At 37.0% G+C, this 26,545-nt stretch overlaps 1 protein-coding gene across 2 annotated transcripts in view; it reads left to right on the top strand.

The window, feature by feature from the left end:
- Positions 1 to 26,545, top strand: part of LOC115353812 (contactin-3-like) — a 116,792-nt gene that overhangs the window by 64,423 nt on the left and 25,824 nt on the right. For both annotated transcript variants that reach the window (XM_030043766.2, XM_030043767.2), the window contains exons 4-9: positions 9,423 to 9,626; positions 9,941 to 10,043; positions 11,049 to 11,233; positions 19,206 to 19,342; positions 21,647 to 21,776; positions 23,035 to 23,185. In XM_030043766.2, the coding sequence (XP_029899626.1) occupies positions 9,423 to 9,626; positions 9,941 to 10,043; positions 11,049 to 11,233; positions 19,206 to 19,342; positions 21,647 to 21,776; positions 23,035 to 23,185 (910 nt within the window). The remainder of the gene's footprint in view (positions 1 to 9,422; positions 9,627 to 9,940; positions 10,044 to 11,048; positions 11,234 to 19,205; positions 19,343 to 21,646; positions 21,777 to 23,034; positions 23,186 to 26,545) is intronic.

Genomic DNA, 26,545 nt, shown 5'->3' with positions numbered 1-26,545 from the left:
AAGTTGTGACATGCTGATATGGAATGATACTAGATCATGGAAAAATAGATCCCAGTTCATTGCTCACTGTTTGGTATGACAAATCATTCAGTGAATAATGTCATGTCTGTTGCAAATTAGTATTTAGACTTGCAAATTTTTGCTCTTATCTCTTGTATTGCCATTTGGAGACCTGCAAGTTCCAGCAAGACTGTGCTTCATGAATAACATGGCATGGAAGGTATCTCCATATGCCAGAAATATTTTGATGCTTTGATTATTTCTTTTCCACAGCTCTTGAATGTCAGCATGCTATTTTTCGGGGAACTGTAAGTTGAATTAGTTTTACTTATTTGGCTTTGGAAACATTTCATACCCTTAAAGCAAAGCAAAACCAGACTGATAGAACTCGAGAATACAGTTTCTTTTCTACTGCCCATCAGTGTGTCTTCAGGAGGTGCAAACCATCCTGGTTTTGCACCTTTACTTTTTGCTTTTGTTTCAGGTTCTGGATGACACTCATCTGGGCATGAGCAATAAATCATACTTGCAGTAGGCACATTATGATGTTTTTACACAAAAATGCATTCTAAGGAGAATAGTATGTTGAATATTGTAAAAGCAATTGCCTTAAAAATGGTTCCATAGTGTTCTCGAGCTGTTCTCAATCTGCCAAAGAGAAATGGTATTTTTATTTAAAAATACATTTTGCAATAGTCCTGCTGGTGTCATCATCATCATCTGCACAAATTTCAGCTGACGGTTTGAAATCAAATGGTACCTGAGAGACACTTATATTTGTCCATATGAGGGACAATAATACATGTTCACAGCTGGATTTTACAATGATTTCTATCTGTCAGAGCATTATTTTCACCACCAGTAACAAACGAATGCTACGGAGTACCCTCTCTGTTCTGCGCTCTATCAAATGTAGTCTTTCTAAAGCACTTTTTCTTTTAATAAACCTGTGTTCCAGGCTGAAGTAAACCAGACTAAAATTAGTGTATCCGTATTTATATATTTGTGCAACATCTGCAGCTACTTTCTAGTACATGTTTTTAAGCTTGCGTGGAGGCGTACAACTGGCTGAAGAAGCTTTTAGCAAAAGATTCATGATTCCAGTTTGGGAAAGGACAAACTGGACAAGCAGGGTATCACTCCACATTCTTACAGAATTTTGTTAACTCCTTGTTCCATTATGCGCATCAATGACACTGAACATATGAATATATGTGTATTTGTTTTATTTCTTAGATATTTGGTCTTCTGTCCCTTTCGTAAGTCTTAGTTTGAGATGTATCTAGATCATGAAGGATAGTTTCATAGCCAGGTCATCAGTAGAGCATGAAGCCTGAAAACATCTATGATCTAGTAATATTAGCTCTTGTAAGTTTTGCACTACATCTTGAATACCCACCGCAAAATAACTATGGGAATATTGCAGCTTTTTATAATTTCATTTTTAAGGAAAGACTCTAGCCTCCAATCATTATATAATTATTTTTTTTAAGCAGCATTCCCAAGTATACAAATTGGAAAACAAAACAGTATCTTTAAATCTCAGTATTTTAAAGCTAGATTGTTCTTTTCATTAGTGGGGTGAGAGAGAGCATGTCAGAACCTATAGTCTACAGTGCAGGGTACAGCTTCACTTATAGCCCAAGGAGAAGTTTTGCGTAAGATTGGATCAGCTCCTGCTGGCTGCAGTACATTTGATTTCCACTAAATATTCATTAGGAGTTGCGTACGTATAAGTAGTAGCATATATAATGTGGGCTGTTGTAGGAGAGAGCAAGACTAGAGCAGACTTTTGTGGGAATAATACTGCATAAGTTTCATCGGCAAAACGTACGTGGATGCTCTAGAAGACCTCGAAAAACTAGGGAATGTGCACTATTGCTGATACCTGCTCTCATTAGCCCTCTTTCCTGAACCTGAATAAACTGAAAGAGGCAGCAATATGGGATAAGAGTCTTCTAATGGGAAAGTATGTCTCTTGGTGGTGGGGTATTTGTTGGAAGATGGGGGGGATGGAAATAAAGAGGGAGAGGTAGATTAGGAAGAACCAAATTGCAAGAAAAAAGTTCAGTTGGAGCCTGTTCCCTTAGCTAGTCCCAGGTATCTCAGGTATGCCTTGAGGAAAAAGAGGAGAAATTTGGAGAAAATAACTGGGTTTGGCCTTCTACCAAGATTATTTTTATCCCTAAATTGTTACTGTGGGGTTTTTCTCCTCTAGCTCTTTGTTATCTTCTCTATTAAAATATTTGAGTTGTTCTTTGGAAACAGGATAATTGATTAGGAAGAGGCAGGAGGGAGATGGCTGCAGTCCCAGAACACAGTCATAGCTGATCATTACACTCTTAACAAGAGTCCTGAAAGTAATTTTTGGTTTTTTTCACAGGGGTTTACCAAGTACCTTCTCCTAAATGGGTGCAAGACTACCAAATGAAATTTGTCACTAATTACTACTTCCACCTATAAACATTAGTATGTTCCTTTGAAAATTTACTCTTGGGTATTTCCATTAGTTTCCCTTAGTTTATCACCTTAATATTTAACATTCAGAAGAAATCAGATGTGGTTTAGTTGAGCAATAAACTAAACTATCATCTTTTTATCCTCAAAATTATTATAGGCAGGAAGCAATTTAAAATACGTTCAACTATTGAAAAAGCACAACAGAGTTGTTAGAAATGCTCTGAGCAATTAAATGTAAAGTTCTAGGGAGGTGATTAAAAGAACAATTTGTCATTTGAAATAGATATGGCTAATGGGTATGTATTTAAATATTGCTTCCTAAAGCAGTTTCTTACTTTTCTGCATACTTTCAGAGTACGAACAATTTGATCAGACCTTGTACACTTTGAATGACACAGCTAGTCTGAAACAATTAGTTCAGAAATGTGATAAAGAGAAACTAATCCATCATCCCGCACAGCTGCAGGGGAAGTGAAATTGGGTTTTTATTCAGCACTGGAGCCCAAATGTAGAAAAGCATTTTGTTAGACTTTCCCATTAGCGTCTGGATTTCCTTCGGAGCACCAAGGAACATTTAACCTGCCAGTTTAAGGAGCACTTTTATATTACAAGGTCATGTTCAGTTTGAAATTTAACACTGGCTAATGGTCAAATCCCACGTGTGACAAGAGGAGGGGGGAAGAAAAGACAGACATCAGGCAGGGCCATATTGCTGAGCTGCTTTTCCAGTGGATGTGCTGTTTGGAAATGTGCTTACTGTGAGGGTTTGGGGTTGGTTTGGTTTTTGGTGGTATTAATAAAGAAGTAATGCTGCCAGTCTTGAACACCTGTTTCTCCTAAGGATGAGCTTAGAAGTGTTTACATTTTAATTACAGTGGTGTACTTTGCTTTTGACACTGCTTTGAAAGACTTAGAAAAACTCTACAAATTGTCGAGTATAGAGAAAGAGACACCTTAGTGGACTATTTTACATCAGCAGAGCTTGTCACCTGTGGCAGCTGTGCAAAGGTAACCAGCTAGTTTGTGTGATTACTACTTGACCACTCTATGGTTGTGGTTTAGGTGGGGGGCAGTAGAGAAAAATAAAATTCATGCTGCAACTACATTTAAGGATTTGCATCTTTTTTAACATCACGCTAGCTCATTTCAAAATCAGAAAATGACTGGACTCTTACCATATTCCATTTAAAATTGAAAATTAGGTGTTAGCCTGAAGTAGGAACCTTGCAATTTCAGCTGAAACATTTCAATATTCTCATTAAATGTGTAGATTGAAATTGCAAGATATTACATAGGTCTCTCGCATTGCTCTTGTTGTTTTGGGTTATTCCATACACAGAAGTTCCATGCCTAATTACCTGCACAGCATGCTGAAAATTGATCTTTTATATTTTATCTACAAAATAATTCACCTTTTATGCCAAAAAGATTAATGGTATACATTAGTTTCAAATCAGGGTGTTTCCATTATATTCTGGAATAAAATGAGTTTCTCAGGATACATTCTTCACTTTTTGTAGCTGGACTCAGATTCCCATCATGCAATTCACATTTTTATGTTCAGCCAAGAGAAGAAAGTTACCCTAAAGAGTTCAAGGGGAGTTTCAGAAGTGTTTATAAACATCTCCAAACTTTTTTCCTCAAGTTGGGAAAACGTTACAACTATTTTAACTGGATACTCATTGTCTCACCTTACTCCTGATATCAACAAAAAGTAAACCACTAACCTACAGTTTATAGATAGACTGTACTCTGAAGTGTGACTGCAGCTTTTATAAACAGCTAAAGACTTTTGCGTTATTAGTGGTATAACTACTTGCATGCAAACAATTCAGGATGTGCCTGGGAAATACACAGTCTGAGTTTTGTTTTGGTTTTCTTTTTCCCAGTTGAACATACTTAGGACAGTTTTTCAGTTTCTGGCCATTTAATGTGCTCAAGAATATACCGTAAAACCCAAAAATTATGTACAATTTAATTCCAATAAAATTCTGAAGAGTTCTTTCATTGTCAAAAAGATACCATTTTTGACAGTGGCACCTAAAGAGATTATAATACCCAGTTTAGGTATATGTTAGGGGATGCCATGTTGGAGTACATAAACACCTTGTCTTACACCTACAGAGCATAAGATTTTTATTTGTAAAACAACTTTCAATGTTTGCCAAAAAAATGAGAAATATGTGATTTATTTTATGGCAGAGATAAAGTATTACCTCCTGGGTTTTGGGGGTTCTGTTTGTTTGTTTGTTTGTTTTTCTTTGCTAAAGGCCAGGCTCCAAGCATAGCCTTGCAGTTGGTCATGCTGGCTTGCCAAAGGAAGGACAGACTACTCGAGGCAGTGAACTAAGTTGAATAAAGTAGCTAGAGTTTGCCCAAGTAAGGAAAGAAAAGTAGTTAATGAGAAGTTTGAAAGTAGTGTATGTAAGATAAAATGCATTATATCCCTGCGGGCACTCGCATCCACAAGTACAGTGACCTAAACTCATAGCAGTGTAATCCTCTAAGGATTAGACTGCAGTGAACTAAGGACAGCTTACGTCTAGGTTAAGAGCATCCTCTGGGAGTTTAATGCACTTCTACCTCATGCAGATTAATTTCCTACTTTTAAATAACTTGTTTGCACTTTCCTAGGGGTTCCTGTGCAGACAGACATACAGAGCTGTCCTCGGCCATGTTGACAAATTGACATTTCTGTGTGTGACTGCCCCACAATACCGTACCTGATTGCCTCACGTCTGTGCTGTGAGAGCTTACTCCTTCCTGAGTGATGTTCATTCACAAAGCAAGAGACTTTTCTCCACTTTGTGTCATATCATCACAGTTTGAGCTGAAACTGGGCCAAATGACAAACTAATTGGTTTCTTCCTTAATTATGGAATCTGTCATTATCCTCTCAAAATCAGTGTTACTTTTCCATTACTTCTACTCGTAACTCTAAGGTAGATAATTCAAAATAGCTGGTTGTTAACAAATTTCCATGTCTTTAATTGCAGTTTCTGTCATTGCTAAATTTTGTCTGATTACTTTCTTGCAAAGGCTTTTTTTAAAAGCCAAATACCATCCTGCGGGTTAGGCAGAGTGCCAGTTGAAGACCAAAAATACCAGGATATTTCAGTTTCCTGTTATATCTCTATTACAGGATATTTTAAAATCTGAATTGGAGAACTGCATGAAATAATACAGATTTGGATATCAGTAATTGACATGAAACTTCTTTTCTTTAAAAAACAAAATGTAAAACCTCTAACTTTTGTTCAGTCAGCTTGATGCACTCACAATCACATATTTTCATTTCTTTTCAGATTTATTTATGTAAACATCTGCTTCACTAATTGAAATCCAATCAGTTTTGAACATAAGTTGAAATCTATTTCAGAACAATACTGTTCACATCATTTACTTTTGGCTATTTTAGAAATCCCACTCGAGTGTGAATTGTGGGGAATTAATAGTGGATACATATTAAGCAGGTGTATAGGAGTGATGGTCCAGAACAAAACGAGCAAGAGATGACCTTCAGAATTTGTGCATTTAGTGGGTGAAATAAACTTTATGAATTGTCCTTCTCCTTTTGGTCAAAAGTCTATACGCCTCCCCCCGGCCCTGCCACGTTTGCTTTGCCGGCTTCCTGAATTCATTTATAGTTTTGGATTTCCACAACTACTGTTGTCTCTTAAATTCTGTTTACAAGAAATAAAATTGCCCTGGCTCTATTCAGTGGTCTCCCACTGATGTGTTGCAGCCTCTCTTAGAGGAAATGTGTCATATAATTAAAAGGAATCTTTTCAAAAGCAGCTCAAGGCCTAACTTTGAACTCAGTTAAAAACTACTAAATGTGCAGGGCTTACGCCCTTATGTTCCTTGAGCAACATTAATTTTTTTCTTACACAGCAAGGGAAGATACTTTTTTTTTTTTTGAGGCTCATAGATTGCAGGAAATGACTATGGTAGACCTCAAAGGCCATGCTGATTTAATTGTTGAATTTTGTACAAATTTAAGTTTAAAAATGACAGGCAGTTTTATAAGCAATTTTTAATTGAACACTTAGGTGCACAAAGTGCCTAGAACAGTATGAGCATGCTGAGTGTGTTGTGGCTTGTAGACTGCACAGTAAATAATAATCAAATAATGCAAAATAAAGAGAAGCAGCCAACCAAGATGTAGTAAACAAATAAAAATTGAGTAATAACTGTAATTTCCAATACCTTATCCATGTATAGTCGCCAAATAAGGAAAAAATGCATTGGAAAGCAAAGGCTTAGATCTCTGAGGAAGCCCAGGAGAGACATATTACTTCCATTTGTAACAGAAAATCAACTGAAAACTTGTAATTGACAGAAAGGGAGTGAGTTTATGTCCCTTGAGGTGCCCTAGGATCAGCAACAGGCAAATGGTGTAAACATAATAAATCACAGAACAAGTTGTTTAATATGAATTTTTTTGGAAAATAAGAATACAATTTTGTAAAGTACAATAAATATAAAATGAGATATTGGCTGTGGGGCACTGGTAAAGAAACACCCTGCTCCTTTTTTTAAGAGAGTCGATGAAAATATATGTTGAATAGGAAATTAGGTTTCCGGGAGTACTTATTCATAGGCTGTTGAAGGATCCAATTAAACTGGAATACACTTTGCGTGGCTTTCATAATCATAATGACTGATTTCAATGAGTTTACTCTTGACTTAACCCAATATAATAGGAACGAAATCAAGCTGCTTATTTTCCTGCTGTGTATCCAGATATGTCCATCCCCTTTGAATGTTTTGAATAATGTCTTTTTTCCTATTATTTTATTCTAAAAAAAAAAAAAAAAATTTGAGCTAAGGAAAACAAGTAGCTCAATAAATACCAGAACCAATAAAGCCTGGCTTCCCACACTTCTGTGTCTTGTGGATGTCTGAGTTTGATGTAGAGCTGAAAATGTAAGTTGGTTTTTTTTTTTTCTTACAGTTCCTGAATTGATACCTAATTTGGTCTACAGCCTCTCCCTCAGCCTTGTGAACACTCTCTTCATTCAGCTGCCCTGTAGAAATGGAATTATGCTTTATTTTCTGGTCTTTCCCATTTAGCAAGACCGTAAAATCTTTGCTCTCAAAGAGGTAGTAGTCCCCTTCAACCTCTTTGGGTGTACTCTTTGGTTTTTTCCTTTTTTAAAAATATTTTTTATTTTATTTTTTCTATTTGAAATGGCTGGTAGATATTGAATAGTGCAGACCGCAGGCAGAATGGTGCACAGCTGCAACCACCCTGCTGTGCCGTGCTTACTCAACAAGCCCTCTCAATTCAACAGCAAACCATTGTCCCCTACATCTTCGTATTTATGTTGTAAGATGGGAGAATAGCTGTACAGAATATTTTGTTGTTGTTGTTGACTGTATAAATATTCTTTGGCTTGTGTATGAGACTCTTGTGGCACACCTCAAAAGTCTTACTGAAGTCAATCTAGATCATAGGGTCTTACTTCTCACGGCACTAACGACCCTATCTTTTCTTGGCAAATCCTCGTTGGCCTTCCTTATAATAAACTAATAACACTTCTTGTGTTATGTAGGAAGGAACTTTCAGTGAAAGCCACTGTTTCACCTGAGGAGACACTCTGCAAGTCCAGAAGGGTAGATGACTGTTTTGAACAATAAGTATTTCCAAATATGACAAAAGTATAACTCTTGAGAAAAGTACTGAGACTGTTAATTGTTTATACACACTGCTCCTGCAAAATTATGTTAATGGAAGGAGTTTATAAATGCAATTGTGATAAGCCATTTCATTTGATGCCCATTGTGCATTAGCCAGTCCCTAAATATTTTAATAATTTCGTTTATTGAAATGTTTTTTCATCTGCACAATCTTACCTTACGTTTAATTGTCCTGTTGGCTTAGCGCTTTCCTGGGTGCATATTCATACTCAGCTGTAAGGGTTATGAAAACGCCTGCTCTCCACTTCATGACTGCATCCAAATTTATGCACTTTCAAATTAAACCTGTGCAAAAAAGGATGATCTCCATTTTGTAGGGGCAGTGCGAATGCTACAAGATATTTTACATGAAGTAAGGTCAATCTACCTATAATCGCCTCTAATTAGCACTTGCAGAAGCTGTAATCTTTTTATAAACTTTCAGCTGAGCGGCACTTGGGTGAAAAATTATTTCTTGCCTGGAAAACCATTAAAAATTAATTTCCTTTGATTCTCTGGGATATAAATGAGACAAGCACATGTCCTCGCACAGGAAGGGGCTTTTGCCAATTAAAATTGGACACGCAGAGCTCAGAGTGGTGTTCACAAAAAAAACAAATTCTAATGTAGTTTTTGCCAAATCTTATAGTTTATCTTTTGAAGTGTGGTTTTCCTTTCAAATGACCGTAATGAATGGTTGTGAGAGCTACTTTGCCATATCATACAGAGATTTTTTTAGTGGAGTTTTTACAGATTTTTGTATGAAAAAAGTAGTTTTGCTGCGTGGTGAGCCCTACTGCGAACTTATGCTTCTTTTGACATTCCTTTCACTTGCATGCTCCTGTGCTGTTTCTATCTGCTAAGTATCTAGCTGAGTTAAGTATCTACTGAATGAATAATGTTTCTGTTTTAGCAATGTTTGGTCTCATTTTTGCTGTCTGCTCCTATTTCCATGCATCGTAAGTCTTGGGGGAAAAAAAAAAAGTAGATAAAAAAAATTATTCTTGTGTAAAACACTTTGAATTCTTTTCACATTTTTCTTCTGCTGGAGGAGATACAGCCTTAGTAAAAAAATGGTTTTGTTAGTTTCTGGTACTTTTTAAAATTTAGTTTTTCTCAGTCATTGGCTCTCTGGTCCTGTCTCTTACATAATACAGTATTGTATATAATACAACGTTACAAAATACAGTAATAAAATGAACTGATTTTCAAAGAAAAAAAATGTGAAAAACACTACCAAACATATTTTCTTCTTTTTTTTTTTTTTTATTACCAACTAGAATTATCATTTGCTTGGATCTTCAATGAATATCCGTCATTTGTACAAGAGGATAGTCGGCGATTTGTGTCTCAAGAGACCGGTCACCTCTACATAGCCAAAGTCGAGCCGTCAGATGTAGGAAATTACACCTGTGTTGTAACCAGCACTGTGACCAACAGCCAAGTTCTTGGGTCGCCAACTCCTCTAGTACTGCGGACGGACGGTATGACTTCCCTTCTACACCGTGAATAAATAACGCGTCTAGTCATCAGTGAATGTTTTTGTCTCATACAATGTAACCTTTCATGCATTCTCAGAATATTGATTGCTTTATAAGAAGATAAACTATTTTGTGTTACATGTTCCTCTTCCTCTCCTAAGTCTGACGGTGATTTCTCTGGTAGGTCCCTGTGCTTCTCTTTATAAAATGGAGCGTGTGAGAAATAAACTTGATTTTGATTTTAATGTGATGTAATGGTAAAGAGAGAAAAAAGGCTTTAAAAATTAAAAATTACCTTTTTCAATCGTCTCATACAGGTGTGATGGGAGAATATGAACCCAAAATAGAAGTTCAGTTTCCTGAGACCCTTCCTGCAGCTAAAGGCTCAACAGTGAAGCTAGAATGCTTTGCACTAGGAAAGTAAGTTTTTGACTTCACCAATACTGAAAGTTGATGCACATTAGGGTTCATCTGCACAAGAGGTGTGGAGTTCTGGCAGTTGTTTTGGTGGTGTTTTTAAAGACCCCTTTTTGATCATCACAATTAGTGCCTTGGAATAAGAGGGCAAAGAGTCTTGGAGTAATTTTTTTATTTTGTTCAGAATTAAAACATATGTGTTGGCAATACAGGAATTTACATTTAATTTCAAATTATCTTGAATAAGATCAGTGCAGTTTTGCATATATCCTTTGACCTAGTTCTGCTTTCTCTGTGTAGAAGAAAATGTTGTTGACGTCTGTGAGAATTTTGTGTGAATCTTACTGTTAAATGTACTTGATGCTTTCATAATATTGTTTTTCCTTTATAGCTGAAATAAAGATTAAAATGCATTTCTCTTCTGAATGTTATTTCACACACAGTTGATATCTTTTCTCTTTCACAAATGATCTGAGAATGCATTTATGTTTCTGTAAATGTATTTACTTACCACTTTGCGGTTTATTTGCAGACAGCTTTGTCAGGTGTTCATAATTTTAAGTGCCAGATTGATAACTTAATCACATGCTATTGCTTTGGTTCCCCAGCTAGGTGAGTGAAAGTTTTAAAATCGGAGAACAAATGGCTGTTGTAGGATGGGATTTTCAAAAGACTTGCCTTGATTCTCCTTCCCTGGAAATCATTGGTAAATCTCACCTGTCTTCAGGGGAAGCCAGTGCTGATTTATAAAACATTTTACAATCGTTGGACATGCACACAGACATTCATGAAAAACTTGGTACCACAAGTTACAGTGTATGAAACAGAACAGTACATGCAAATCAGTTGTCATAGTGTCTGACCATCTGTCCTCTATCGTATGGATACCACTTTTAATGCAAGCTTTTAGTCACCTCTGAGTTTTATTGTGTATTATTTAAAGTTTCTAGTTTTGACATTCAAATACTTTAACTAAAGCTGTTTAATATCCCATTATTTTCTTTTTAGCCCTGTGCCTCAGATTAACTGGAGAAGAACTGACGGTCTGCCGTTTCCAAGTAAAATAAAGCTGCGGAAATCCAACGGCATGATTGAAATACCTAATTTCCAGCAGGAGGATGCAGGACTATATGAATGTATTACTGAAAACTCCAGAGGAAAAAACGTTGCAAGAGGACGTCTCACTTACTATGGTAAGAAACTTTCTTCCTTCTTTTCTCCTACCCTTCTTTCTACGTGAAATATAAACCACTCTTGGGTACTTTGGGGTTTATAGCTTCTGCAATACCATCAAGCGTTTGTCCTTAAAAATCCGTGGCTACTCGCAGAGGATGAGAACTTGTGCACCAGGTTTTTGTATAACACTTGTAGTAAATGTCCAGGCTCAAAAGGGTTGCTAAGAGTAGTGTAGAAAGTGCTTGTGCTTATTTTTCTGTGACGGAAACGCTTTTTTTAAACAATTCTTATTGGTCCATTGGTGAAACCTTAGATTTTCAGTCAATTGGATTTATTTGGGGGTTCATTTAGGCCTCACATTTACAGGAAATACAAATTTTATCTTGCTTTAGGAAGAGATTACTGATGGATATTGTCAATCCTTTGCTTTCAAAATGGCCAATTTTATTTTTACATGAGAGAATATAATCCAGCATAGGAAATGAAATAATATGAAATTTAATAGCTGGAAACAGACAGAGTCTCTTGTGCATTTAAGGCTATAGAGTGAAATGAGTATCAGCAAAGCACACTGGTGGTGTTTTAAAGCTAGTGTGATTTGCAGCAACGTGGTAATTGACAATTTTTGTTAAAGCCAGATCTCAGCAAATATAATTTTCTTTAGGTAAATGGCAATTTAAAGAGTGTTTCAGACTGTGCTTTGGAATGCTTTTCCTCATGTAGGAATATTTGAGCAAAGATTTTTTTTTTTTTTTTTTTTTTTTTTTTTTTTAAGTTGTATGAAAAAGCATAGAGCATAGCTACTGTGCAACTTCAAGCAAATGTTCTTTCTGTTTACTGCTTCTGTAGGGGAAGCTGCTGATTACTGGAACACATAGAGTGCTGCAATGTAGATTTTAGTCAATGAAGATTTTAATTTTAAGGCATAACAGGTTTTATAAGGAGGAAGGAAAAGAGACTTTTCCCCCTCTCAACTTCCAAATTAATAGTTACACTGAATCATTACACCATCATTGGAAATGTTCAAGATCAGGTTGGATGGGGGACTTTGAGCAACCTGAATTTTCTATATACTAGTTGTAATTAGGACTTTTTGAGAAATCCTATGAATAACATAGGGCTAAAGATCTAAGATGCTTCATCTGCCAGTGTCATCTGTCATTCCAAACTTGGCACTATGCATCTGATTTTATGAAGTGACTTTTTTTTGCTACTTGAAAGTTTCAAACAAGTTGTGGTTTGTGTATCAGTTTGGCTCAGTAGTCCTACTCCAGTTTTAAATCAGGGCAGTTATAAGACGTCAATGTAAACTACATCCAAAATAGAGTAGATTTGTTCCTTAGTTCTTGTAATGTAATTACAACAGTGGGCAATCTTGAGATATTTGACCTGCTTCCCAGGTTTTGTTTTGCTCATTAAAGGACACAGAGCTGAAACAAAGGATGTTGCTAATCAATAAAAGCAAGTGAGTTGCAGTTTTGCGACAAGTAAATCAGTGTGAACATTTTCATTACAAATCCAGAAAGGGATTTGAACCTTCAAATAGAGTTCATACTCCAGTATAAATGTCTGCCCATATTAGATTCATCCCTAATATGGATGTTCAGACGAAAAAGAATAATGAGACCTGTAGCGGCATTAATGGACTCCAACTGTTTCATTTCATCTGTTCTGCCTAATGAAACCCATTCTGCAGAATTAAGTAGATTACTTAAATCTTTCTTATTTTGTTACTTGCTTTACTGTTGCAAATAGAATGCCAACAAGTCTGTGCTCAGGATAGGATCATTTTAACACTTTTCAATAATTTGAAGGGTTTTCATTCTGTTTGTGGATCAATAACATTCTATAACCGAAGATAATATCTTCCTGTGGCTTGCCACTGCGTCTGATAACAAAGCTCAGAAATCTGTCTGGTAAAGAAATCTGACATTCTTCTAATGTTCTTCCAATAAAAGAGAGATATTTAAGGAAGTTGTTCTAAAAGCAGGTGAGGATTTGGGGGAAATTAATGCAATACACTGAAGAATTAAAATAAAAAACATCTATCTGCCAGAAAGTACCAACTCTGGCAAAGATGACTCAGATCTGTGTGGTAATGTTAGTGGATGTTGGCTGCTTTTAAAATATTTTATTGGTAGAAATGTAAGATGTGTCTGCTAATCATATATAGAAAAATATATGCGTTACAAATGGATAGGTTCCTTTTTATTTTAAAAGTTAAAACATTTATTTTTCTCTTCTCAAAAGAATGAAGCACGTTTCTGGCTTACCCAAGAAAGAGTATAACAAGAATTGACTGGAAAATAGAAGGTTTTCCTTTCTTTGCAGATTTTAAAGGTTCTTTGTAAACGAAACATAAAGCTAGACCTAAACAAAAGCTTGAAACATTTCATTGCTCTGCTATGAAATGAAACAGTCTTATTCTCCTGGTTTGTTTTATGAGCTGAAACTGTAAAATTTGAATTCTGAAAATTGGGTTTTTCAGTGTGTAAATGGTTTGATTACAAAAAAAATCAGTTATGTTTTCTGTGTATCCTGCCTCTTCTTCCAATAACGAATTAGTCTTGAAACCACAAAGCACTTGAACATAGGCTCAACCGTAATTGTATCCATAGTCATTTTCTCAAGAATGCTTATAAATTTGGTATAGAAATTCTGTGCACATCTGTAACTCTCTTTATTAAAAATAGAATCACTCTGTTTAATTTCATTGTGGGTTTTCAATATAAGTCTCAACCCATAGTTGAAGTCAATAATTAAAATAGATACTCTAAAACAGATATTTTGGGTTCTTTCATAACATTACTAACAGACTATTAATCTTCCTTTTTTCTCAAGAAGGATTTTATGAAGAAAAGCCCAACACCAAATGTTCAGTTTTTTGTCCTTTGTACAGTTCCAACATTTGTTTAATGCCAGTTTTCTCCTCAGGGGAGTTCAGAATGTGCTAAAAATAGGACGAGATTATCTAAGTTTGATTTAATATAAAACCTGGATATATAAATAATTTGCTTCCACTTTATTAGCATATTTGTTTGTCATTACTATTAGCCCTTTCCATAAAGCGATAATAGAAGAAGAAAGAATCCATGGAGACGTTTCACGGCATGGAAAAATTAGAAGAGATGAAACAATTACATTTTTTTATTTTAAGATGCAATTAAACATGTAACATGGTAGAGATATGTAAAGCAATTAATTTAAAGTATAATTGAAGAAAATGCATTCTTAATTAGCATATGCTGATTTAATGGAACTCATGCTTGATAGTACCAAGGTAAAATGTTAAACAGGGAGAAAAAACCCTGCTGCTGTTCTCCTTTTGCTCTGCAGTGGTGGTCTGTAGTAGCAAAGGCAAACCCCCAGTAATACATAGACTCTACGTAATTTGTTAGTATATCAAAAAATACTTGTCTATTTTGTCAATTACTTTGGTAATAACGTACCACCAAAATGATACTGAAGCTACAGTACTCATGTATGTGGAAGAGCCTCACTGTTTAAAGCTTTTTGTCTGATAGCCTGATTCTATCTTGTTCATGGAGATGTCTTCAAAACATTAGCTACGAACCTATAAATGACTAAATACCGTCAAGGAGTTGCTGAGTTTGATCAACCTGGAGTTTAGTTGTTGATGCTGTCTAATAATTTAATTGCCTTGCTACAGAGACAAATTGTTCATCTTTTTTATATACTATAACTTTCCCCAATGATGTAGCAATTACCTGTTGCTTGAGAGCATTTTTATTTTTGCATGGAAGTCAAATAATGGACATATTCAGGGATGCCTTAGATGCTTCTCTAGGCCCAGTTGTTTTATCAGAAAAAGAGTTATTCATGCGTAAAGTCACTTGGAGTTTTGAGATAAAATGAGGTTCATTGCTGCTGTAGGCATCAGTATGAGTGTCATAGCCTGACTTTCAGATACACTACCTAGAAGAATGAAGTTTACATTATCTGTTTTTTTTTTTTTTCCCACTACGCTTCATAGATGCTTTCTCTTGAACTATGGAAAGTTCCTTTTGACTCTGATTTATTGTCCAACTGCTGAGCTATCCAAAGGTATTTTCAAAGGAGATTTTCAGCCCAGCTTTCAGACTGTAAATTTCAAAGTAAAGATATGTGTATAAGCAGACCGCATCTTATGTGCAAGCCCCAATTAGAGACTGTTGTGGAAGAGCCTCCCATAGTCTTCTGCCTCCAAGCAGAGGTACGGCAGACCTTTACTTTCTGGGAGAGCGCAGTGTCTAGACAAAAGTCATGGGCCTGAAGTTCTGCCTTTCCTTCATGCTATTCCTATGGCTTACAGAATTAGAAGGAGATTTTTATTAGTCTCCTATTCTGAAGGAAATAATATATAGAAATACGTATTGACATACATTGTGCATGGTATCCCACAAATTATTTGCAAATGAGATCTCAGCACAGCTTCTGAAAAGTGTTAACTTCTTCAGCAGTTGCTTCCAAGAGCTTCGTTGCAGTCACTCATTCCAGTTGGTCTTCATTCGCATCAAAACTCAGAACAGTCATCGCAAAAGGTTTCTTAAAAATCTAAAAAAAAATGGTTATCACTTTCCTTATGGCCTACAGGGATGCCCTAGAGTGTAATGAAGCAACAGTTGTTTTCTTCAGGAAGACCTGCCTGGACTAATTAGCTGGAAGAAAAGGGTGATCGTAGCCACCACAAAGACCAAGTCTTCTCACTGAGATAAATTTTATGAAATTACACACTTGCATCACTTCTTGCCTGTGGGACCATGAGTATTGCAAGGAATATTTTAAGCAAAAACAACTGAAGCAAAACAGTCTGGTGCTTTTCCAAGTGACTGACCATGAGGCTGATGGCTAACCTTCTTTAGAAAATCAGTTACCTACAAGTATTTTGTCCTAAGGGAATTTTATGTGAATCTTTCATGAAGATTGCACAGCAAGTTCCTAAGAATTCTTAATATTACCACACAATACAGATTCCTGTCACAGTCTCAAACCCTGCACTACAAACTCCATTCAAATTAACTTCCAACCTCTCAACTTACAGGACATGGGGTTTTTTTCATCTCAAAGAAAGTATGTTGCTTATTTGCCTATTCCTTGTTTAAGGAGGAAGGAGTGGTGTGTCCTCAGGAAGATCCAAGTTACACACTGAGCCAATGCAGTAGCTCCATGAGAGAATGAGGCTTTGTTACCAAGTCATTAGTCTTCCTTCAAGAGCACAGATGTGGCGGTGGAACCAGGTGTTCTAAACAGGTATCATTTGTCTAGCATTGACTAAACCTCAAGAGGAGTAAAGCCATATATACAGAATCATTTAGGTACAGTCAGGCAGAGCTCAATAAAAAAGGTAGTGTTGGGCTTGGAAAGTCATGCTTATCTTTTGAGAGGATATGTAAATCTACTGTTACGTGACCTCCTGTCTGCACTTTTCTCAGCTGCTGCTGCTGCAATGTGGGCCATCTTTACCTTGGCCAGGAATCAGAGCATGCAGTGGAATATTCCCAGCTGGAATTGCCCCTGTTTAGCTGCCTTTTCAATTTTGAACTGGTCAGTTGAATTGTTCCTTTTCAAAGAGTTTCTAATACTTTTACAGCCTTTTTTAAAGACTTTGAGATGTGGCAGATTGAAAGGTGTATTTTTCTTTCCGCTGAATTCCTTCATGAGTAATTTGAAGAGAAAAAGAGCCTTCTTCAAGGAAATCACTAAAGTCTACATCAACACTCTTGCGAATGAACAAGCACCATAAATTTCTCAGATTGTGGCTTAGGAAGCTCTGTTCTGTTCATTTCTGATTTGAGTGGTTGTCTTGCTCCCATGCTTTCCAAAAAGACATAGTTTATCATATCTACTGTGGAGACTTGGGAAACCCTCCTGTGGAGACTGTCTGACATGAAGAATCTTAAAATGAAGATCTATGGTATAGACAATGTTTTTCTTATTAATGGAATTGAATCCAAGATCTTGAACTTGAAAATAGACTATATTTAATCTACTTTCAAGTGGAGATATGCAGCAGATGTGAAATATTGCACATGTATGGATCCATCAATAATTCAAGCACTGTTGCTTGTTGCATAAATATTTAGGTATGCAAAGTGCAGGAAGCATGCTGACGTGGAGTCCTGAGCTTTCATCCCTTTGACACAGGTGGGGCAAATACACCAAATTACAATGTGAGGTAAAGCAATGGCTCTTTCTTGAACTCCAGCGTTGTAACATTAACTTCCAAGATTTAACCAAAATTAATATCGGTAAGATAGTACATTTGTCTGATGTGAAGATAAGGTTATCCTGTCTTTCAGAGCTGACCTTGATAAAGAGAGTGTAAAAAAAAAAAAAAAAAAAAAAAATCATCTCCAAATCAGTGAAAGGCATTTAACCTCACAGGGTATAAGGGACGTGCAAAACAAAAGAAGTAACAAGAGGGTTTCACTGTCAGCAAATACTGGTTGAATTCCCAAACCTCCTAAGTTAGTATCTCAATTAATACATTTTAGTAAGTTCTTCTGTGAGAAGTTAATCCTAAGTATGTATACATAAATCATAAATAGTATTAATCCTTGTTGCCATAAAAGTATGGTAGTGTACATGATCGTGTTGAGATCTTATCGCTGCATTGCAGAATGTATGATGGAGAGAAAATTTGTATGCTAGAAAAGAGTGAATCATCTTTAATGAGATTAATACCAACCCTCAGCCAAACTTTGGTCTGCTGGTCTTGTGCCTATGGCAATGGAACAGGTTCAGCTCTCAGCTGCGCTGCAGGCTTCCCTTGTGGCCGTCGGCGAGTCATTAATTTCCCTGGTCTGAATTAATTGTTGGTGTAACTCCATTGTAGTAGGAAGTTCAACAGGAATTAATCTGACCTTCTGTGCTTCCAAAACTCATCTATTAAATAATAATATTTTCCTGTATCACCAGGGATTTTTTTTTTCCCCTAGTTGTTTTGATATGAGAGTGTTATGAGATTTTCCTAAATTACCAATTTAGGAAAATCTTTAGGGTAATCAATTGACTCTGGAAAATTCTTTTGCCCATAGCTATATATTTGCAACCAAGTTTCACCCTACTTTTTATCTGTTTTCTCCATATGCAATGTCCAGAATTTTTTTTCTTGGAGAAATAGCATATATTGAGATTATAAACTTTCTAGTAAATTGAATAAATTCAAAGAAAATTCACATGAATTAGCTATAAAACAGTGTTGAGCTCTTGTGTGAAATAGCACTAAAGGAATAAACTAATGCTGTCTTTCATGCAGTGATGTTTATTTGCCAAGTGAGCATGCTTTTTTTTAACCTATGAAAGCTGTAACAGATGTTTTAAACTCTATCTCTACAGTTTTAATTGTATTTTAGGTAATTCTGAAGGATGTATGGTATTAATATATCAAAATTTCGTTTAAAAATTAGTGATTTTGGGGGACTTTCAGGCCATATTCCTGTTTGCCTCACCCAAATGTTGTGCTAAGACTAATGCTTTCAAAAACAGTCTTGTATATCCATGTATTCATCCAGTTCAGTACTGACTAGCATTAGAAAACAATTGAAATGGTATTTGGAACCAAAGCTGACATACCATTACATTTTTTTTGAGGACTTAAAGGATTCTCTTCAGCATTAATTTGATGATTTAGCTACATGAATTATTTAATTCCAGTGTCACCACTAATTTCTTTATCTTATGTTTACCTCAATTTCAAAGTTGTGTTGTTTAATCATGAGTGATTTTAATATTGGTTTCACTAGTTCAGCTTTAGTGATCTGTAATCTCAATTTTCTTTTGGTTTACTGCTTGTAATAAAAATGTATAAAAGGAACAGTGAGTATATTGTTTCGTTAGGTGACCTGAAGCACAACCAATAAGAACCTCTGTTGGTACAAACCAGTCTACGCAGAAAACTGATGAGTGCCATGCAAGTTAGCCCTTTAATTCTCATATGGAACAGTAACTTGTTGGGGTCTTTGTTGTTGATGTGTATTTCATCTGCAGCAAAACCTCACTGGATCCAGATGATAAAAGATACTGAAGTTGCTGTAGAGGACACCTTATACTGGGATTGCAGAGCAAGTGGGAAGCCCAAACCATCGTATAGGTGGCTGAAGAATGGAGACCAACTGTCAATAGAGGTAACACTCTATTTTGAAAACATGATGCTATGTAAAATCAATAGTACTTCATATAAGTATGAGAATTCACAAAAGTCTATGTAATTAGTCAAGAGAAATATTTGATACTGGTTTTCATATGTTTGTCAGGAGCATCCAGATGGAAGCTTCAAAAGCTGCAATACCAGAAACAGAGACAAATTATGTTGTACAAAAATAGCCCAGCTAAAAGCAGATTTAAAAGTGATGATAGAAGCATAGAAATAAGTATGTAAGGAAAGACTGGAGAAGGAAGCTTAATTAAAGTTATACATTAAGAACCATAAATGAGGGATAGAGAACTTAAATAATTTTGTTATACTTGCTATTGGCATTTCATTAAAGGTAATAAGAAAACATATTCAAACTTCTCAATGAAAAAAGACAAAAATCCTGAAAATTCATAGGGTCACCATTACTTGCAACAAATGAAATACAAAGCAAATACCTATGTTACATTGCTGTTTAATACAATTGTTAAAGTAAATGAATGGAAAGTAATGCATTTGTTGACAGGGAAAAGAGGTTGTACTTCGAAGGTGAGATACTTGGTCTCGCAGATCAGAAACACAGAAAAGTATCTGATACCCATATTTATTTTAAATCTCACTGCTTCATTAAGAAAACTGCCCAGTTCAGGTTATCAGGAATATAAACTGTGGGCACTAGCCCATCGCAGGAAGCATTTTGCCCTGGGCCAATGCGTTGTGCTCAATGCTGGCACTCAGAGTTGAAGAAGAAAGAGCGACTGCTAAAGTGAATTCAGTGGATGGCTATGAAAAATGATCTAAGCACTGAAAAACATTTCTTACCATTCAGAGTGTTATAGTTACATGCTCACTAAAAGGAATGGTAGTGTTTTGTGGACAGGTTAAATGAGGGAGTACAAAATCTCATCTCAGTGATTTAAGAGCATTGTTACCGTATCATACAAAGTCACTGAGGTAATGTACTTTTTTTACCTCAGTAAGTACAAAAATATCTTCTCTCATTCACTGTTCCCACGTCTCCACTTTTGAGTATTGGTGTGTCCAGCCTTTTGGCATGGTTTCAGAGCATAAGCATGACTGACTGGAAATGTTTAAGGACTGTAAACTACAGGACTAACTCTTTGAAAGCCGGCACTGAGGAGATGTCAGAAGAGGAGTTCTCTGTGTATAGTGATCAGTTGTCTTGAGCTCCTTGACTGCAATAACCCTTCTTCATGCTGGGTCTCCTCTGCAAAAATCTGCTGGGGTTGTTCCGCTTAGCTCCCCTTCTCCATAAACAAATGTCTTATAGGGAAGAGTAAGAAGAGCAGCTTGGGATGCTAGAGAGAGGATCAAGATGTGGAGACTCAGGCTTGTTCCTCTGTGGGATTGTTTTGTCCTTTGTCTAACTGGCTGAGCTCCTTGCAGTAAACTGGGAGGGGACCTGTCAAGGAAGGAGCTGTCCTGTCCTGGCTGCCCATAGATAGCCGAGTCACGCTGCAGTGGGGCCAACTGTAAGTGCATGCCCTTAGGAAAAGGCAGAGAGTGAATACCATTGCATTAGGCCTGGTAAGCCATGTCCAGATGGAAAAAAAAAAAAAAAAAAAAAAAAAAAAAAAAAAAAAAACCAGAAAACGTTTTAGAGAAAATAGTTTGTTCTTTTGTCCGTTATTGTTTCTCTGGTTTTTCCCAAAGGAGAAGCTCCTTTGGTTTTGTCTTTTGTCACTGGTTCCTTTTTCTCACCAGTTCCTGCCACTCCGTCCTCTAATTAGTCACTTCTTACCATAATTGATGTAGCTTTCCAAGAATAAGTAAGGTGAGAAGATCCCTATACTTCAGTAGCTTTGTCGGCTCTAAGGCACTTAAATATGTGTCTTCCGGTTAACGACTGTTGGAATTTTTTCTGCATAGTATTACAGAGAGCTCATTAGCAAATGGCATGTGTGAAATCTCTAAATAGTACGAAATGCCAGTGCCATCTGTATAGTTTGGATACTCTGGGCTGTCGTGAGGAGCCTAGTATGATTTTGTCCATATTTCTGGGGAAATACGAGGGTATTTGAGATTGCAAAGCCTCTGTGAAACTGAGCAAGTTTGAAGAATCAATTTCATACACTGTGTTGGCAAGTCTCTCTATTTGATCATTGTCACCATACCATGATGCGGTCATGTCACTTATTTTAGAAGTATTCTCATGATTATGCTGTTACATTCACCCCATTTATTGTATTTATGCTGTCCTATTTATATTTCTTACTTATTTTAAATTTTTCACAGGAAATATATCATCAATAAAGATATTTTTCTTAATATTCAGGGAAGGATCCAAATTGAAAATGGTGCACTTACAATATCAAATCTAAATCTGACAGATTCTGGCAGATACCAATGCATAGCTGAAAATAAACATGGTGTCATCTCTTCGAGTGCAGACCTCAGGGTTGTAGGTAAGATTTTTTTTCCTTTTTCAGGAAAACACAAGCCTCATTCTCCCTCTCCACAACCCCTCCACCTACCTCGTATTCCACCTCGTCATGATCTCAAATTTAACTCCCTCAGATGCTATCACCGAAATAAACATTTTTGTCGACCTAATATCTTTTATCTGCAGTGCCGAGGAGTTGACTCATCTGCTTCCAGAGGATTTACAGTCCAGTCATTCATTGCTTTAAAACAGAACACAGCTAAATTATTCATTAGCGGAAGAGCAGAGACGGGGGCTTGGACACAGGCCTGAAGATTAAAACGGCTCACGTGGTCCGGAGGCAGCACTGGCTCCGCACCCCCGTCAGCTGCACTCCCCTTCTGCACCGGTTCCAGAGCTCCCAGGGGAGCCGTGTCATTTAAAAGCGACAGGCTGCTCTTGTGTGCCGCCTTTCTTGATCGAGGGGACAAGGGATTGTCATTCGGTCGTTCAGACGGCGCATGCTTGAGTCTAAAATAGTGACAACTGTTTGTTTGAGGGAGACGCTGGGCTCGCGACTGCCTTACGCGCTCTTATGCTTGTGCGATTTCTACCTCCAGCATAGACTGATTTCAAAACAGACTTGTAAGAGCAGCGTGTTTTGGGGACGTGAGTTATTTCCTTTCTGTTGTTAAGGTTATAGTCGATCAGCAGACTGCTCCCTCAGCCTTGGTCTCCTAAAATGCTGAATTGCCACTCAAAGTTCAGTGTTAGTATAGGTAGAAGCCATGTGCCTTTTCTTAACTCTTAGCTAATGCAAACTATACCCATTCAGAGTGAGGTGCGCTGTAATTTTATGTCATCTAACATACCTGATCCGATGTGCATTCTCACACAAAACTAGAAGCCAACCAGTTCCTTGAGCTTTAATGAGGCTGACGGTGTTGACTGCCCTCCCTGAACTTAGACAAGTCACGTATGCTCACATTCAGCAAAGTGTAAAGTTAGGCATGTCCTTAAAGCTCATTGGGTTCACTGAGCTTCAGCTCAGATGAAGTCAGTGTGATCTTCTGTGCATGCTTCCTTAGGTGATGTACTCTGCACAGCTGAGACCTTTACTTTTGTACCAGTATAAGGAGGAGAAATGCATGACTGTCCAGTAGAAGGATCTAGTTGAATTAACTAATTCATGTTTTTAATTATGTTTGGAAGCTGAGAAGTGTCATGTAAGTGCTAAATAGCAGTATCATTAATATGATGAAAGGTGCTTTACTTCACTCTTATTATCCTTTCTGTTTCAGCTTCTGCTCCAGATTTTTCTAAGAATCCAATGAAGAAACTGATCCAGGTTCAAATAGGCAGCACAGTTACTTTTGAATGCAAACCCAAAGCTTCCCCTAAGGCCAAATGCTCCTGGAAGAAGGGAGGTGAGCAGCTACACGAAAATGAAAGGTATCAAGTTACATTGGTTTATTTGTTTTATTCTTACAAAAAGTGTGTTTATGTCTTTTTATGCAATAGTGTCATCTGTAGATTGAAATAGTCATGAAGTATTTCTGAAGCCTGTCTAGCTGGGGGTGTTGTTTGGTTGTTTTTTAATTGTTATTGTATCTAAGCACTGAGAGTACATGCATATTGCTTTCTTTAAGGTCAAGGGCCAGATTTTGTATTCAGTTTAATGTAGAGTTTGGCCTGATTTAGAACGAGGTACTGATAGAAAACTGGAAATACAAAGCTTACAAAACAGTACTTAAAGCCTTTAACAAAATACTCTGAATATGCTGGCAAAGAGGCGGATGAAGCATATTACAGCCATGGTGATAATGTGGCTGAGGGGGGAAAAAAGGAGATTTAAAAAAAAAAAAAAAAAAAATTTCCAGTTGGCAAAAGTTAATAATTGGTAGGTCCAGAATAGCACTCTTACCATTCTGATATTCTGATTTTTTTTTTTACCATTCTAGTACTGTGTTTGTTTATATGGGAAAAGTTATTGCAAAGATGACTCAAAATTGTAGGTCAGAGACACATACAGAAAAAAGAAATATGCAAGGTTTTCCAGGTGATTGGAAGATGGACCTCATAAACCCAAACACTTGAGCTGAATGGTGACATATGAAAATCAATATTGGCAAATGTGTGATACACTTCGGAAAGAAAAACACTAAAACCACTTGTATCTAAGTGTTGTAAATTAACTGGGAACACTTAGGAAAGTGACGCAAGCGTCAAACGTGCTCGGTGTGCATTATCAGTTAAATAATAGAGCGATGATATGTATGGGACAGAACAGAAAATAACTTTTAAAATTTTGTTAATGCCATTATAAAAATTCATTCCCTTGGACACTGTGTTAAGTGCTGGTCATCTCTTAGTAGTAGGGGTAGATGACGGATGAGTGATGAATGTACTTACAAGCGTGACTAATGGATCTGTAGTCAGTTCAGCCATTGAAAAGATTAAGATTGTATGACTTTGGGAAGAACTAAGAGGTTTGTGAAAGAAAATGAGATGTGTACTCATTATGAACGTACTTGTTCATACATATACTTAATGTCATGTGCATGTTGTTCAGCTGAAAACAGGAAAAGAAAATGAAAATACACTTTCAGGTTGTTTTCAAGCAACTATGAACTTTTGTCTACCAGTAATAACATGTTGCCATTTCTTCAGTGTTTACATGATAGTGAATGTGTTTTGGTGTTAGTAATTCTCTGTGGAGAGTTTGTGATTCACCTATATCCTCAGCTATTGACTTCCAACAACATGTAAACCTTTTTTCCAGCAATGACCATCAAACCATTATTGAATTAGTCATAAACTAAAATTGCCCAAGTCTACTGATTAAACTGTATAATCAAACTATACAGAAGCATACGTCTCTGCACTCTGGAGCAGCCGGTTGCTTTACATCTCTCCAACACTAGGGATTACTGCCTTTTCAGGCTTTCTGTTTTACATGTCAATATTTGCATAGACTGAGAGTTTCAGGTAGTGAACTGGGGCAGGGAAAAAAACCCTTGGATGAAAGGTGTAGTCAAGATAGTTACAGATGTGAGTTAACATGAAACTAGGCAGTTTGATACTTAGGACATTCCAGCTGCAGCACTTGAGCGCTCTGTACAGGCTGTAAAAACTCTTAGGAGCAGAATAACTGTTCGGGAGTTTAGTCTGCCCTGAGGTCAGTCTTTCTGCAGCTAGTTAATTGCTGGACTATCTGAGTTAGATACAGACTGTGTTCACAGCAACAGCCACAGAAGGTCATAGGGTTTGCCTGGGAGCCGTGAGGACCGGATGACTACGAGTGCTCCTCTTGCAGCGCTCTGGTATCGCCCTGTACTTTGCAGGGTAATTCAGGGACAGCGGAATCACTGAAGTGGCCAAAAGTGCCGACATGAGACTGAGGAAACTGAATGTTTTGCTTTTGGAGGATTGCCAGGGCAGTGTGTTGCATTTTTATGAATGTATCCCTCCTCCTCTAGGACTTTGTGTTAGGTTGTACAAAGCTTAGCCTGTCATTGGGAAGCTATTTCTGAGCCAGGTGAAATTCTTGTAGTCCTATTTCTGTAATACACAATGTTGTGGTTTTGTTTTGAAATTTCTAAATGCAGACAATGCTACCAGATAGATCAAAACTTTGAGAGGCTGCAATTGAGACCATTATTTGCTCCATCGTAAGGTTAGAGCTCTCTCCTTTTACCCAAAAGGTTTGGACACTTGCTGTCATCTTGATCTGTGCAGCTCTGGCTCTTTCTTCACAGGGACCACGATGGTTTTCACGTGTTCTAGTGTTAAGTGTTGTCAAATGTGGCAATTTTGCAGAAGATTAGGCATCTGTCATTATAGAGCTTGACACGGTACCACAGACTCACTAGCTGGCTGCATGCCTGCAAGCAAGCAAAATCTCATTCAGAATAACACTAGTTGGTTTTCCTTTCTGTGTAAAACCTCCCATCGTCTTGTAATGACGTAGTATCACATTGATAAGTAAGTCTGTAACACGGGGCCACCAATGATCTCTAAAACTTGAGTGAAACCTGTTTCTTTTTGATGTTACTCATTTGTTCATATTTTTATGGTCACTTTTGTAAAGCATGTACATAAATGCATAGCACTTGATATTCTCCATTTAGGAAAATTCCTAGTTTTTGTCCCTGTACCATTTCCATAAAAAGGCAGGCAGGAAGAATGCTGTCGTTCCTGTTCCTGCTTGTCTCTTGTTGGAGCTGCCTGTCACCAGCCTTCAGATAACCTGTGTAGGTTTGATTCACGATACTGAAATCTGCCAGGCACAACTGGACCTTCCAGGGCTCCACACAAGTCCAAGAGAAGAGCATTCCAGCCACCACTTCTGCATTGCTTTGTGAGCTATCTGTCTGAATAGACATCAGATCTAGTCTTAACGGTTGCTTTGGATTGCCCTTCAAAAGCAGTACCCACCAATTTCATTTGCGGTTATGGTACCAGGCTAAAGAAAGCAATGTTCAGTTTCTGAAAAGGTATTGATCATGCATGATGCTGCCTGCTTAGATTTATGAACATAAGTTATGGCTTTCAGTTCTGCAAAGTGCAGGTATTTCCAAAATATGGCCCAAAGTGTCTCCTACTATATTTTTGTCCGCACACTGCAAATGGCTTACAGTAGAAACATAACAACAAGCCAATAATCCTGAATTAATCTAAATGAAGTACACTTGCCTTCAGAGAAAAGCAGAGATGCGATTCTTTGCAGAAAGCACTGGAGTTCATTACTGTCTGCTATGAATAATTGCAATTCATGAATTTCTTGCAGTTCTACAATTCTTGCAATTCAGG

The sequence above is a fragment of the Aquila chrysaetos genome, chromosome 20, assembly GCF_900496995.4.
Source record: "Aquila chrysaetos chrysaetos chromosome 20, bAquChr1.4, whole genome shotgun sequence".
Lineage (NCBI taxonomy): Eukaryota > Metazoa > Chordata > Aves > Accipitriformes > Accipitridae > Aquila > Aquila chrysaetos.
The sequence above is the reverse complement of the archived record's forward strand: the minus strand, read 5'-3'. Positions and strand labels throughout refer to the sequence as shown.